Genomic DNA, 14,304 nt, shown 5'->3' with positions numbered 1-14,304 from the left:
ACTGAGCTAACAGATACGGGAGGCTTGCGCCTTCCCAAAGCGAGGCAGGCTGCCTTGGGTCTGCCTCCTTCCTCTAGCCCTTATAGGATCCTCAAAGATGTGTTGAACTTGCTGTCTTGGTATTTCTCTGAAGACTCAAGAGTCTGGGAGTGCTGGTGTCCAAAATAAGCTGTTATTCCCCAGGCTGCCCTTGCCTGGAACTAGGCAGGGAAGCCCTATTTACAAGGGAATCCCTGAGTTATTCAATAAAATCATTATAGTAAAAAAATCCAAACTCTTTTAATACTTTCCAAAAATCAACAATAAAATAGTTACATGAACCAACCAAAGAAAACCTCTCATGAAAAAACGATACATTTCCAAGCACAAGGACATACAGGCAAACCCACGCTCAATAGCGTCGGTGCCCCATCTCGGGTAGGAGATGCCACGTGGTGCTGGCCAGTCTTTCTGGGATACGTTGAGGAGCCCCAGCTGGGCAGCAGGACCCTGTACTGCTGTGTTTAGCATGGGACCATGACAGCCATGGGGACACGTCTGTGCTTGTGTCCTCAGGGCAGGGTCTCCCTTACTCCTGCGAGTGCAGCCCGACTGGGCAGGGGTCTTGCTTTGCTGCTAGCTGCACTGGTTTGAGTCTGTGGGCGGCTCCTGGTGCAACAAAGCTTGTTGCTTGGTTTTTCTACAGAAATTAACTCTTTATTTTCTTGGACTTCTGTTTGGCCAAGTGAGGGACATGCTGATGGGACCAGCTGCATTCCCTCATCTCTCTCCCTGTGTTGGGGAGCAGACATGGAAGAGGGCTTGCACCAGCCGATCCATTTCACTGGGCAAACTGTTGGCTCAATGCAAGACCTCTGAGCCAGAGCTGGGGGCAGGGAGCCTCTGCTATCCCACCGGGGGCACTCCCAGGCTGTGCATCACTAGTCCTTTCGCACCTTCACCACCACAACTGCTGCCATGCCTGCAGTGCTTGCCTTCTTCCTCCTCCTCCTCATCCCCGTGGCCAGGGAGCCTGGGGTGGGAGAAGGTGGCACGCTGCGGTCCTGCGCGGTGTCGGAGGAAGTCCCCTTGGCAAGGAGGCAGGTTTAGTCATTGGCATCCCAGGAACATCCTCCATGTCCCGGCAGTGGCTGGAGCATTTCCCCTCCATTTGCAGCAGGAGCACCATGGAAGGCAGTGGAGGGAAAGATCCAGCCAAATTACAACCCAGCCGTGCAGGGTGAGATGCTGCAAGCTGGGGGGGGACACGTAAGCCTCCCTTCGGTGGCACGTGCCAGCCCCCTGCACACTGTTCTGCGTGGAGATGCGCTTCTCATCTCGAGGACGAGCCCTCTGTTAAAACATCACCTCCTCGCAGCTCCCGTAGTCACTCTCCACCATGTCAGAGCCCTCGTAGTTGGGGGGTGGAAGGGGCTGGGCTCGGATGGTGGGCTGGTGGCCCACCTCGCAGTCCGCATAGGAGGGCTGGGCCACGCTCAGGCGCATGCTCACCCGCTTGTAGCCGGGGTCGGGCTGGTACGGGATGCCCTCGCCCTGCACCAGCTGGGCTGGGTAGTAGCTGATGGCCGTATATTCGTTCTGGCATTGAGATGCTCCCATGTCCACGGAGCTGAGTGGCAAGAAGTCCTCCAGGTTCTGGTTGCTGTAGCGGGGTGGGATGGGGGCCCGCTTGTTGCTCTGGTCCAGCGGGAAGGGAAAGCCCCCGTAAAGAGCGACCGGCTCAGCATCTGCTGGTGGAGGGGGTGGTGGAGGGAGAGGAGGGTGGGAGGAGGATGCAGGAGGGCCTTGAATGATCTCGTAGTGGGAATATTCCTGGACATCTGATGACAGGTACCGGGGGGGCCAGTAAGTTGTTTCTGCTGGGTAGACTGAAATAAAATAGAGTTGCGTTAGATGCAGTTCAAGCTGTTGTTTTCCCCCTCTTGCCCTTCCGCTAATGCATTCTGTAGACTCTGAGCCTGCAGGAGGTGTGGCAGACCAGGGAAGAGAGGAGACATGAGGGCAGGGGACTTGTAGTTGCTGCTTTGGGAATTGAGGGGACCTGAGGGCACCCCTGGCTGTGCCAGGGCAGTGTTCCCACCGGCACATCCCCTGCTCTAGCACCCAAAAGACAGACTTCATCATGCCACCTGGATGCGAGAAGCTTGCATGATGAAGGGATGGGGGCAGAGAAAGTGATCCACTGGATCTCTCCCTTTCCCCGTAGTTACTCTGGTGAACTCTCTTCTAACAGCAACCTTTGGTAATGAACTCCTGCAAGGGGAGAAAGCCGTAACCTTGCTGTCCGGAGCTGTGCAAGGTGTTTCCCTGAGGGTGTGATCCCTCTGCAGAGGAGCGTTGATGCAAATGTCTCCACTAAAACTCACACTGACTTTTAGGTTCTTAGTTTTTTACCCTTGGCTTCATTGTTCTCTTTTATAGGGTCTTTTGACCTAGGATGTGTGGGAATCGAGGCTATGCATTAATGGTTTCCTGGTTGGTTGTGTATGAGACTGAGCAGCTTAAAGCTGAAAACTGGGATGTACTGGTGAGCAGGGAGGGAAAAGCCAATAAAGGACCTATAGTAGGGCTTGGGCAGCATTTGCCTGTGCTTTGCTTGGCTTTAACCAATGCTGTTGGTCCCTCAAATTTGCAAACCCTTGATCCACTTCACAGAGGGAAGAGGGGTGTGTAAGAGCAAGAAAAAGCTGTGGCTACTGACCCATATCCTCTCTGGCCCAGGTGCACTTGATGAAGGACTCATTGTCAGAGTTGGATGGGGGGGCAGCGGGGGGCAGGTTGGGTGCCACGCTGCACACGATAGTGCCCCGGTGCTTTGGGGCGTTGGCCGAGTTGAAGGTGACGAACTCCGGCGTGCTGGTGTGTTTGCGCTGCTCTGGTGTGGCCCGGTCCAGGTTGTTGTGTGCTGCATCGCTGAGGATGTTGAGTTCGATGGGTGGCACGGCTTGGGTGCCCACACCTACACTCTTGGAGAACTCGCTTTTGGAGAGCAGGTCAGGGTCCTCCCGAGCCACGGGCTTATGTGCCTTGGCTCGGTGACAGTAGCGCTTGCGGATGAGCACAAAGGCCACGGCCAGGATCACCAGCCCCAGCACGCCAGCCACGATCTCCGCGATCTCCTCAGGGCCCACTGCCCACTGCGTGGGCACGATGGCGGGGGTGATGATGGGCTGCGTGCAGTAGTCCCCCTGGTAATCCGATGGGCAGATGCAATGGATGGAGCCCTGGTTGCTCACACAGCGCCCTGCGTTTCGGCATGGGTTGTCTTGGCACTCTTCAGCCAGCTTCTCACACCTGTGGTGAGGACAGGGTGGAGAAGACCACTGTTAGCCTGGGGATACAGCTAAAACTGTGTAATCCTATTCCCAACTCTGACTTACACCAGCCAAAGATGCTCCATCCTTCTCTACTTTCCCTCTCTTGCTAGACTCATGCTACCTGCCTCTCCTGGCAGATGACTGTGATCCTTGAGTATAAAATGGCACTTTTCAGGAGACCATGCTTTACAGGATGGTCCTGTTTTTCAGTGATAGGCAACAAATTAAAATGGGGGGGTCCCTGCCTCAGAGGAGTATTTGGAGTTTCTAGGACTAAGGCTGCATAGAGACATGCTCCCATCCTGTTAAATTAGGGAGCCCAGGATCACTCTTAGATGTGTTCACCTCTTATGAAGTCTCATGTGTCCTCCAGGCTCTGTGGGGTCTCAGGGTGATCTGTGGGTGTCTGCAGGTTGCAGCAAATATTTGAGGAACATATAGCCTGAGAAGTGGTGAATGGGCATACTGGTAGGAGAGGCTTTTTTGGCATTTTATGAAGCATCTCCAAAACTGAGACTGAATTTCTGATTCTCTGTCCTGCTCTACCCCACACAACCTAAATATTCCCCAACAATACAGGGTACCTTTCCTTCCAACAGTGATGATCTCCCCATGCTAGGGAGAATATGCAATGCTTTGTTGCCTTTCCTTCATTTTTTTTTTTTTCCTTGCTGCTGAACAAACTCTGTGAAGTTTGGGCTCCTCTTGTTTCTTAATCAGTGTTTTAGGATGTGTGAGCTGGTGTGTGCAACATGCACCCACAGGCTCTGGCTGGACGACCAGTGATTTCGGATATTACACTGCCACCTAATGCTCAGCTGCATACTTTTATTCCAAGAGTTGCACAAATAATTTCTGCCTTTGCATTGATTCAAAGGACCGGTGTTCATTCTGGCTAAGGCGGAAGGATGAACTGAACGTGATGCTGTTTGAGCCTGTGCAGGGCAGCTCTCATCAGGCTGGGCAGGGGGCTTGGAGGGGGTGCGTGGCTGCGGCGGGTAACGCTGAGCAGCACAGCAGCCTCTGGGCCTGGGTTAATTCTCTAGCTGCAGATATCTGGCAAGTGTGCACTGACATTTCATATATGGGAAATGTATCCAAGCTGTAACGCTGCTGGCAAGAACTTCAAAGTGATATGAACTGTAGGGTTCAGGGCCAAAGCCAGACACTCCAACACCCCGTGATAACGGGGATCTGTAGGTTATCTGACAGGAGAGGGGGAATGGCATCCTGCACCTGCTTTTCAGCGTAGCTCACTATCCTGAGCTGAGCTTTGAATGGGATGAATCATGCCTGTGACCTGGGACAGAAATTCCGCTGGACAAGCCCTGCAGAGCTGGTCATGGGCAGAAGCAGCCCCTGTAGCACCCAGGGTGGGTGTCCCAGCTACTCGGGAGGCAGCAGCTCACAACTGTGCTAGCCAGCCTCCCCCCAGCCTCAGGGCATCCTCCTGCCTCCCACTGCAGTGCCTGCCCATGCCCTGCTCCCAGGCAGCCCTGGCCTCAAGGAGGATGCCACCGTCGCAGCCAAGCTCAGCACAGACCGCAGGGAGGAGCAGCATGTGGGGAGAGACTCTGCCCTTGCACGGAGAGGCTTTGAACCCGCACCAAGCGTAACATCTGCAGGCATTCAAAGCATCTGTGAGGAGAGGAGATTTTTTCTTTTTTTTTTTTTTTTTTTTTTCCTCCAGCTCAGAGGAGGTGGGCACAGAGAGGCAACGACCACATGAGGCAGAGCTATTTATGCCCTGGTCTGCTCAGCTCTGCCTTTGGACACTTCCCTGCTGCAGTTGTCAAGTACACGCAATATACACTTAAACCCAGAGTGTCTGGTGCGCTCCAGAAACGTGCAATGCTCATTGGCAGAGATGAGGTTTTCATGGGAGATCACCTGGCCCGAAGCTTGCCCAGACCTTACCTTTCGCCCAGGTACCAGTCAGGGCAGTGGCAGGGGTAGCCAGTGGCGGAGAGGCTGCAGGTTCCCCCGTGCAGGCAGGGCTTGGACTCGCAGGGACTGTCCCCTAGCTCACAGCGCTCGCCAGAAAACAGCCCGGGGCAGATGCAGGTGTAACCTGGAGAGGGTGAGAGAGTGCCATGAGGAGACTGTATCTGGATGGCAGAACTAGCAAGAGCAGGGAGGAGCAGTGCCTGGTGCTGGTGGCACCCACAGAGGCCTCAATCCGGCTACCTGGGCATAGGTACTTGCTGCCGCAGAGGTGCTGTTGGGCACCCAAGCCACCCACGGAGGGCTGGTGGGTACATTACGGGACCTGGAGCAGTTGCGGGAGGCTGGCTGGCCACGATGGGGCAATGCAATGGCTATTTAAGCAACAAGTCAAGCCTGTCCTCTCCTGACACAGACTGTCTCCTTCCAGGGGTGTATTCGGGGCACAGCTTTATTGCACGGAGAAGCTGGGGGACAAATTCAGGTTAAAGGAAGGGGAGCCTGGCTGGCTGATTCACAGTTTCTGACTCTGCTAAATGCAATCCTCTGTAACTTATTGTTCTCTGAAGTCTTTGGTCCTGCGAGTTCTCGTGGTATGAAGCGCCTGTCTCAACATGTCAGGTTTCTCTTGCCTACGGGAGGTGTCTGGTCGCAGCCAGAGAGAAACCCGGGGACTCGGAGGGGGCTGCTGCTGTTTGTGTTTTTGGCTGCTGTTTAGTGTAGCCCTAAGCATGGGAATGTCCCTGGCTGTGCCGAGCTCCTGCTAGTCACTCGGTGCCGTGTGGGAAGTTCAGAGCTTCTATCTTGCAGCGTGCTTGAAAAGTCTTTGCCACTCGTCCACAAGCTAAACATCCCTGTGTTAGAGCACAGGCTGAACAAATGCAGACCTGTTTCCACATGCGTGTTAGTGGTTGTACAGCAAGGACGTGCTGACACTCGTGCAGCAGGTGCTGGACATGGCATGTAGGGCTATGTGTGCCCAAACACACGTGTGCCTGGATGCGGGGTTTCACATGTGTTTGCACCTGTGGTCCTGAGCGCTGTGGTTGATGTGGCGGCTGGTCTGGCTTTGACCTTTTCCGCACAGATGTGTTCTCATGCGGCCACGTGGCTTACCTGGGCTCGCTTGCACAGACGTGTCTTTGCCTGTGCATGTAATCCCACGCCTGACATCCCTGGGCAGAGCTTTGCATAAACTCGTGCTGCATGCCCGTGGTCTCCAGGACTGAGCCCGCAATGCTCAAGGAAGCCAAACACCCAGGATAACCTCACAAACTAAACGTCCCTTGAGCAACCCCTTCCCTGCAGCCGCGTCCTGCGTGTTTCTGCCTGGGGCCACGTCCCACAGGCTCTTTCCTGGGCAGTTGGGCCATTTGCAGGAGAAGTTGATCACCTTGGAAGGAAACTATGGGGAGGGCACTGGATAATTATTAGATTACGAGTGAGGGAATGATTTTCCTCCTTCCTCCTCCCATTGTACGCTCTCTGCAAAGCAAGCAAGTGGATGTCTTGACTTAGAGCAGAGATGAGTTTTCACCTCGTGGCTTTGAGCCCCTTTCAGCTCAGCCGGAGGGGTTTTCTGTGCGGAGGGTCTCGAGAGTAAGGCTGAGGCGCAAGTGCCAGCAGGGCTAACTGTTTGGTTTGGGTGCAGCTCGTGTCAAACAAGTTCACCTGAGCCAGGCAGCTGCTGAGTCGACAGGGCTGGGAATCTTGTTCCCAGAGGCTGCGGGCAGGGCAGGAGGAGGTGTGCTCCCTCCTCCGTCCCTGCTTGCTTGCTGGGCAGGGTGTGGGCTTTGGCAATGGCCCTGAAGAGCAGAGAGCTGCGGGAGGAGCTCCTGCCCCACGCAGCAGCCTGGAGAGCACCTCTCCGCCCCAAGGAAGGGCCAAAGCGCAGATGGCAACTGTCTTGATAGGCAGGGTGTTATGGGGCGCAGCCCCACTGTGCTGGAAGCTGGGACTTGGGTGTAGGGCAGTGACACAAGGGTGGACATCGCTGGGAGCAGTTCCTCTCCCTGAGGGCACTGCAAACCAGCCCTGTCCCTGTAATACAGCTTGAGGCAGGGAGACCCTCTGATGGAAGGAACGGGGCAGTGGTGAGACTGTTTTGGGAAAAGCTTGGTACCAAACCTCTGTTGAGCATGTGCACCCCATACTAGCCTGAGACTCTTGGATTTGAGCTTACGGTTTTCCCATATCCCTTCCCATAGCCTCGGGGAGTCACTGACTGCAGTGGGAATAGACCAAGATCTTCGCTTGTTTCTGCCCAGATACCATCGCTGCATGATCCCATCTTGCCCCAATTCCAGCCTTGCTAATGGCTCCTTAAGCAAAGAGGATGCAGAGGGGTGGGTGGAATTTCTATTTGCATGTGAGTTTTTGGCAACGCTGTGCTCTCCTAGGTCATGCACACTCCTTAGAAACACCCTCCTGCCCTTTGGGCCATGGTCTGCCGATGAGAGCCAGGATGATGATCTCATACCCCCCAGCTGCTGCTGCAAGGAGTCAGCTATCACTTGAGGTCCCCCAGGACAGGGGACCTCTGATTCTTCTCTGGAGTAGCCCCTCACATAGGGATGAATGAAGCCCTCCCCTCACTGCTTATTGCTCCGTGTGGGATATTCACATACCTCCTCCATGAGTTTCAGAGCACATCCCGTTGTTGAGGCATGGGTTGCTGCTGCAGGCACCGGTGGGGGAGCAACACTGCTTTATTCCCACCTCCTCCATGACTTCCTTTGATTGCCCTTTCCCGGGCAGGAGAACCACTTCTCTGCCATTGATTGCAACCACATCCAGGCAACCCCTGAACCCTCGTGTGACTCTCTGGGACTGGAGCAGCTGCCGGAGGCCCCCAAAAAGCAAGTCTCGTCTGCCCTGGGAGATGCTACAGGATGCTGGCAGCTGGAGAGAGGCGTTGCCCAGTCCATCGATGAGCAGGCGGACAGATGTGTTCTTCACCTCCAGGAAGACCGAGTGCCACTCGCCGTCACTCACAAAACGTGAGGAGGAGAGGTTCCCAGTGTAGTTCCCCCGGCAGCTGTACCCAAGTTGAGGCACTCCATTAACAATCTGCAAAACACATCCCAGAAGTCACGGTTAGCTGTGATACAGGTGGCTGCTGTTCATGGAGGCTTTCAACACTTCTCCTGCCGCTTGTTCCTCTCTCTCCCTGCCTAAGCATTGAGAGTCAAGATGAACCCCAACTTTCAGACTCCAAGAATTACCAGCTAGGCAAATGCAGCCCCTTTTACCCATGCTAAGCTTTGCATGGATCAATTAAAGTATGTTTACGTGACTGCAACCTCCTCTATTTTGCAAAACATCCTCATCTCTCGCACAACTTCACCCATGGACCTTCCCTGCAACCTTTGACCAGTGTGTGGGGAGGGAAGTTAATCTTTCCACATAACAGGGTGCAGAGCCATGTGTTCTTACTCCTGCAGCTGCTCACCCCTTTTGCCCCCTTCATGAGCCTAACTGGAGCCCTAGTATTCAGACTATCCATAACTCCATCACCAATCACAGGTGGACTTTTGTTTTGCGCCATGTGGCCTTTATTCTGTTCTCACTGTCTCATTAGTGATGGGGAAGGTGCTGGAGCAGTTTTCCCTTTGGCATGGTTGAGGGTGCTGAAAGGACCTTAGTGAGGAGGAGCATGAGCACCTTTCTCTGGAAGAGTTGGGAGGCAGAGAAAGGAATTGCTGCTGTATCCAGCTCCTAACCAGCATACTGAAAAGCCAGGCTAAAGCTGCTGATGGGTGCTGTAATCCAATCCTTGATCTCCAGCAGATGGGAGGGAGACATTATATTGAACTTCTAAAAGTGAACCACACCAGTGTCTTCTGCATTAAACTCGGATGTCAGAAATTCTTATTTATGGCCCAAGATTCATTTATAAAGCTCATATGGAGGAAGGAGAAAGGAAAGGTTAGCTGTGCTGTTTCAGGGTGAAGTTGGGGTAAACCCCTCTTTCACCTTTTTCCCTCCAGTGCTTTGTTGATAAAACCTCTCTCTCATAGAAACCAAGAGCCTATGGAGAAGGAGAACAGAGATGGAATGAAACATTCATGGAAAGCCTGCAGATCTTGCTATGTAACATCGAGCAATTCATCCCAGGCAAAAGAGATCTCCATGGGGCATTGGAGACTGTGAGGAGTGGTAATCCTTGGAAAAGGCTAGAAGAGGAGGAGTGATTATGGGGTATGCTGAACTCTAGAGGAACCTACATATGATGTGATGGGGCTACTCTGGAGGAGTTAAAAGCAGAGCAGGACAGCAGTCCTAGAGAAGTCCATGGTATAAATAAATCTCAGTGGGAGGGGAGAGCAACTGCTGAAGGAAGGAAGAACTAGATGCAGCTGGCACACGCCATGGAAGGGCCTCAGGGCAACATGTGTGTAAATCTCTGCACAATTGGCAAGCACGCCAGAGAACTTTGTCACTTCACTTCATCTGGAGGAACACGATTTCCCTTCAGATGGGTCTGTAGATTTGGCTTATCAATTTCTGGGGCTGGGAGAGAGTTGAGAACTCAATTCCCTGGAGCAAGAACGACAGGCTGCCAAGCCTTTCCCAGCTTGCCTGGTTTGCCATCCTCTTGCTGCACCCAATTTCTGAATATTGGGAGAGCTCAGGGATTGGAATGGCGATGGTATGCATGTCCTTGGGAGAACTTACACTCACAAAATCTACAAACTATCAGTTATGATTCTTTCAAAGCTTTGGCTCATACCTAGAATACTGCAGTCCACAAAGCTTGAAATCTTGAGGGACGACTATAGTTTTTTCAGGCCAGAAGGTCTAGAAAAGGTTTGATCTCCAAGATATTGTTAATAAAGTGAGTCAGGGAAGAAATGATTCACAGTCAACTTTATGGTGGAGGCTTTATGAATGTTTCCTATGGAAAAGCTTGTGGAGACATCTGGATACAGGACATCAGGGGACACTGAACTCCATCAATAATGAATCTTTTCTACCTTGACTCTGTGTGTTAGGACTGGCTCAGTAGAACTTCCTGCCATCTGATCCTTTCTGAGCACCATCCTGAGTGCTGGACTTCTGCTTGAACTACTTGGTGACTCTCCTTCCAAGAGACAGGGCAGAAAGCTAGAGAGCCTTTTTGAGAGGCTAAGTTTTTCTCATCAGCCCTTTAAAACACAGCTTAAAGTCACTTTCAGAGATGGGTACAGGACATATGGATGATGTTTCTCTGCTCTTGCTCTTAAGGCACGATGGCTGTGGTAGCAGGAGCTTGCAATATGTACTATAGGCCGGTCCCTGGGCGTTGGCTGCTCTGCAGCTCCCTGTCTGTGTGGGTATTTTATAACTGTGGAAAGAAAAGTATTTCAAAATAGGAAGATGGGGTTGTGAAACCATGAGAAGGGATGAGGGAATTCAGGGACAGGATGAACACTTCCGGGTAGGTTACAGTGTGTAGATCTCAACTTGATTAGTCTCAGGGACAAATCCCTGTAAGCTGGTAAGTATGTCTTATGATCTTGGTCTCCAATTAGGCAGATTTTAATTGAGGAGGAATACACAAAAACTCTATTCTTTAGTCATCTACTGCTTTTCTCCTGTTGCCAAAGTGGAAGAAGGAGATGATCTTTGAATGCTGAGTTGATTCATGTGGAACCAAAGGAGGAAAGTGATCAGACTGAAATGTTCCTGGCTCTGCATGTGTCTTGAACAGTGAAACCACCCAAAGAAAGTGGTTGAAAAGAGTGGGGGGTTGAGAAATAACATTTAAGACTCTTGTTTTTTCTGTTCTCTCTATTACTGTAAAGGACCTTTAATCTGAAGTCCGTTTGATTAGATGCATGTGCTCTGGTGCAGGTAAAGACTGGTGATATCATTCCCATTCTCAGAGGTCACCTGTGCCCTCCTCATCTCTATTGTGTTACCCCAACCTTCTAGCCCAATGTGGCTGCCTCCTCTTGGTGGCCTTAAGATTGAGCCATAATGTGTTCTGGCAAATGGTTTGTGTGGTCATTGGGAGTCTGACTCTGCTGCTACAGTCTGGTGGGAGGTTTTGCCCTTTGCTACAGTGGAAGCAGACCGGTCTGGGGAAGATTCCACCTGGTAAATTCTTTGCCTTGAGAAGTGTCATATAAGAGAGGAATGGAGAAGCAAACTGTAAGGAAAAAATGATGATGTAGATCTATGATATGCTGCCTTCAAGCCAGAGACTAGTATGTGTATTTGCAGATGTAAAAAATGATTCACTAGGTTTGGTTGCAGCAATTGCCAAACTGTGTTTGGCTCTCACTTGGTCTTCCCAAGTCTTATATTTTAGCTAGAGGAATTACTAAGGGTACATAGTATTGTATCTTCTTTCCACGATTCCTTTCCCCAAAATGGTAGGTGTCTCTTATGCTGTAAAAAAAAATCCCCACGCATTGCAATACATACCTCCAAAGTGGCATGGTCAGTCCCATTAGCGTAGAACATGACAGCGTGCAGCTGGTGGGTCTTCAGGCGAAAGTGCATGTGCCAGGAGCCGATCTGTGAGTGCTGGTACCAAATGTAGCTGTGGCCCCCAAACCTCACAGCCGTTCCTGGAAGAAGAATAAATGAAAGGTCTCATCTTTGTCATGCTTTGAGACTATGGACTGTATCAACCCTTGCCTCTTTTTGCCAGCCTGACACCATAACTGTCCAGGAACAGTCCCATCCATGGCAACCCATGGGGCACTGCATCTGCCACAGCTCCCATTCGGAGCTCCCAGTTTTTTTCATATGTACTCAACTGTAAAACAACCCTGCAATAGCAGTCTGGCTATTTCTATCCTATAGTACCTCCAAGGTGCCCCCAGTGTGGTCTACAGCATCCATTTCCTCACCTTTAGTAACTCTTTATGTTATTCTATGGTATCCTCCTACCATTCCTACCCAAGTAATGCTAACCTCTATCCCTGCACCTCCATTTATTTCTGGAAGTATTCTAGAGTGATTAAAACAGATATGCTTTATTTGCCTTTCCTCAAATTTATCTGTCAGTCTGTATTTTGCTGACTCTAGGATCAACACAGGAGCTCAAAGATTGAAATTCTGATACTGAGCTTCATTATCTGCTAGGTATGAGTGACTTTTCCCAATGACATGGATAGATGTTGCTGTTATTTAATGAAATGCTATAAGAGATTAATAAATAAAAAAGACTCAGTGAAACTTAGACTAAGTGAAGCTCTAAGAGTTTAGATTTGGCTTTGAAATAGCAGGCAGAATTGCTGGTCATTGGGACAACTTAATTCCATGGAAAGTCCAGGTGCTTTACAGTGCACTGAAGGAAAACACAATATGCCCAGGTTTACAGTGTGAGGTGCTACCAGGAAGGATTGCTCACCATTGCAAGAACAGATTTGCTCCAAGGTGTGCCGTGGGGTGAGGACACTGAGTCGGGCTGTGCTGTAAGTAGACATCATGCCTGGATCCAGCTGAATGGTTTCCTTGCAGACACGGTGGGTGCAATCTGGCCCATGACATGGCACATGAATTGCCTTCTTCATCCGGAGACCGACAAGTTGGTCCATCTCCCCAGCTGACACAGTGATCTTATTCGCAAGGACCCGAGGCTCATACAAGGAGCCGTGTGGCTCTCCAACAGCCAAGAGCAGGTCCACTCCATCAGAGGTAGCTGCAGGCTGTAAGCTGGCCATGTGGATGTTTTGGCGCCGAGTGACAAGGATGTTTCCCAGAAATCTCTGCAAGTTGCGCCAATGGTCCCCCACAAACTCCTCAGGGGAGATGTGGCGGAAGTGTAGCACCACTGCCTTGTCCAAGGCCTCCTGTGTGAAGCACCACACATGGACGTTGACGGTGGTGGTGGCTACGAATGTACCATCGCTGACTGTCACATTCAGAAGATAGTGGCCATTGGGAAGCTTGTCCCCAGCAATGATCTTCCCATCTGCAGCCCCAACGGAGAAAAGCCCCTCCTGGGGCACTTCTGCCACCAAAGTGTACACCAGCGTGTCATGGGGGTCTCGGTCCGTGGCATGGATCTTGCCCAGAACGCCACCTCGGAAGGCTTCCTCATTGGTGGTGATGAATATTTCCAGGGGAAGGGCTGAGGGGGCATACTGGCTCTGCTCAGTCACTTGGATATTTATAAATGCAGAAGAGGACAGGGGAGGGATACCGCTGTCAGAGACCTGTCAAGGAAAACAGAAGGATCCGTTATAGCCACATGCTGACTTACTGTCACCTCGCCTGACTTAGATAGACTGATAATGTCTTGCGAAGGAAAGTGCCTTGCAGGTAGCGATGGGTGGAAACTGGTTGGGAAATAAAGAAAGAATGGGAAAAATTTGCAGCACTGTTGGACCTCTGCCTGGCCCCAGGGAAATGACAGCATGCCTTCCAGCACGAAGACTGACTGAAGCCTTCTGTTAGCAGTGGGGTTGCACTCATTTCCGTGTGCGCTCATCAGCAGCTGAGGCACACCTGAGTGGCTCTGATTTCCTGAGGATTAATCATCTTTAGTGATGCTGCCAATCTTTGGGGTTCGATGTGTAACTGAGCGTACAAAGATATAAAGCAGTTACGCACATCAACACATTTGCTCACCTTCCAGACTATTTAAGCCTGTATCCCACCTCTGACAATGTCTGTCTAGTGTGAGTCAAGGAACCTCAAAATAGAAAAATGCGAATAATCAGATTATAGGATAAGTTTCTCCCTAATCTTAGGCTGTTAGTTATTGAGGTTTATAATATATAGTACCTAGCTTTTAGAACAACTACCATTACTGAAGACATATATACTTTACATGTTATTATCCTGTTGTTTGTACTGGACTTCCCTTACTGAAAAATAATTAATTCACTCTTCAACAATAGAAATCCTCTTTGAAGAGGAATTTAAACCACTTCTTAAATGACATGGATAATTGGAGAAAGTTTGTAGGACCAGATCCAGATCTCACTTTAAACTGGAAGTCACTAGAATGATGCTGGGAAAAGCATCTGCCCAAGGAAACTGCTGACAGAGTGTTTCTCATGATATCAAGGAAGAAGTTGGCCTCCAGCTTCTTGTGGGCAGA

At 51.0% G+C, this 14,304-nt stretch overlaps 1 protein-coding gene across 1 annotated transcript in view; it reads right to left on the bottom strand.

The window, feature by feature from the left end:
* Positions 1-1,335: 1,335 nt before the first annotated feature.
* FAT2 (FAT atypical cadherin 2) overlaps positions 1,336-14,304 on the bottom strand; it is a 58,353-nt gene continuing 45,384 nt past the window's right edge. The window contains exons 19-24 of the mRNA XM_010290269.1: positions 12,607-13,414; positions 11,673-11,818; positions 7,889-8,330; positions 5,235-5,388; positions 2,702-3,294; positions 1,336-1,868 (exon numbers count right to left, since the gene is read on the bottom strand). Of these exons, the coding sequence (XP_010288571.1) occupies positions 1,336-1,868; positions 2,702-3,294; positions 5,235-5,388; positions 7,889-8,330; positions 11,673-11,818; positions 12,607-13,414 (2,676 nt within the window). The remainder of the gene's footprint in view (positions 1,869-2,701; positions 3,295-5,234; positions 5,389-7,888; positions 8,331-11,672; positions 11,819-12,606; positions 13,415-14,304) is intronic.

Source organism: Phaethon lepturus, unplaced genomic scaffold (assembly GCF_000687285.1).
Source record: "Phaethon lepturus isolate BGI_N335 unplaced genomic scaffold, ASM68728v1 scaffold207, whole genome shotgun sequence".
In the NCBI taxonomy this organism is placed as follows: Eukaryota; Metazoa; Chordata; class Aves; order Phaethontiformes; family Phaethontidae; genus Phaethon; species Phaethon lepturus.
The sequence above is the reverse complement of the archived record's forward strand: the minus strand, read 5'-3'. Positions and strand labels throughout refer to the sequence as shown.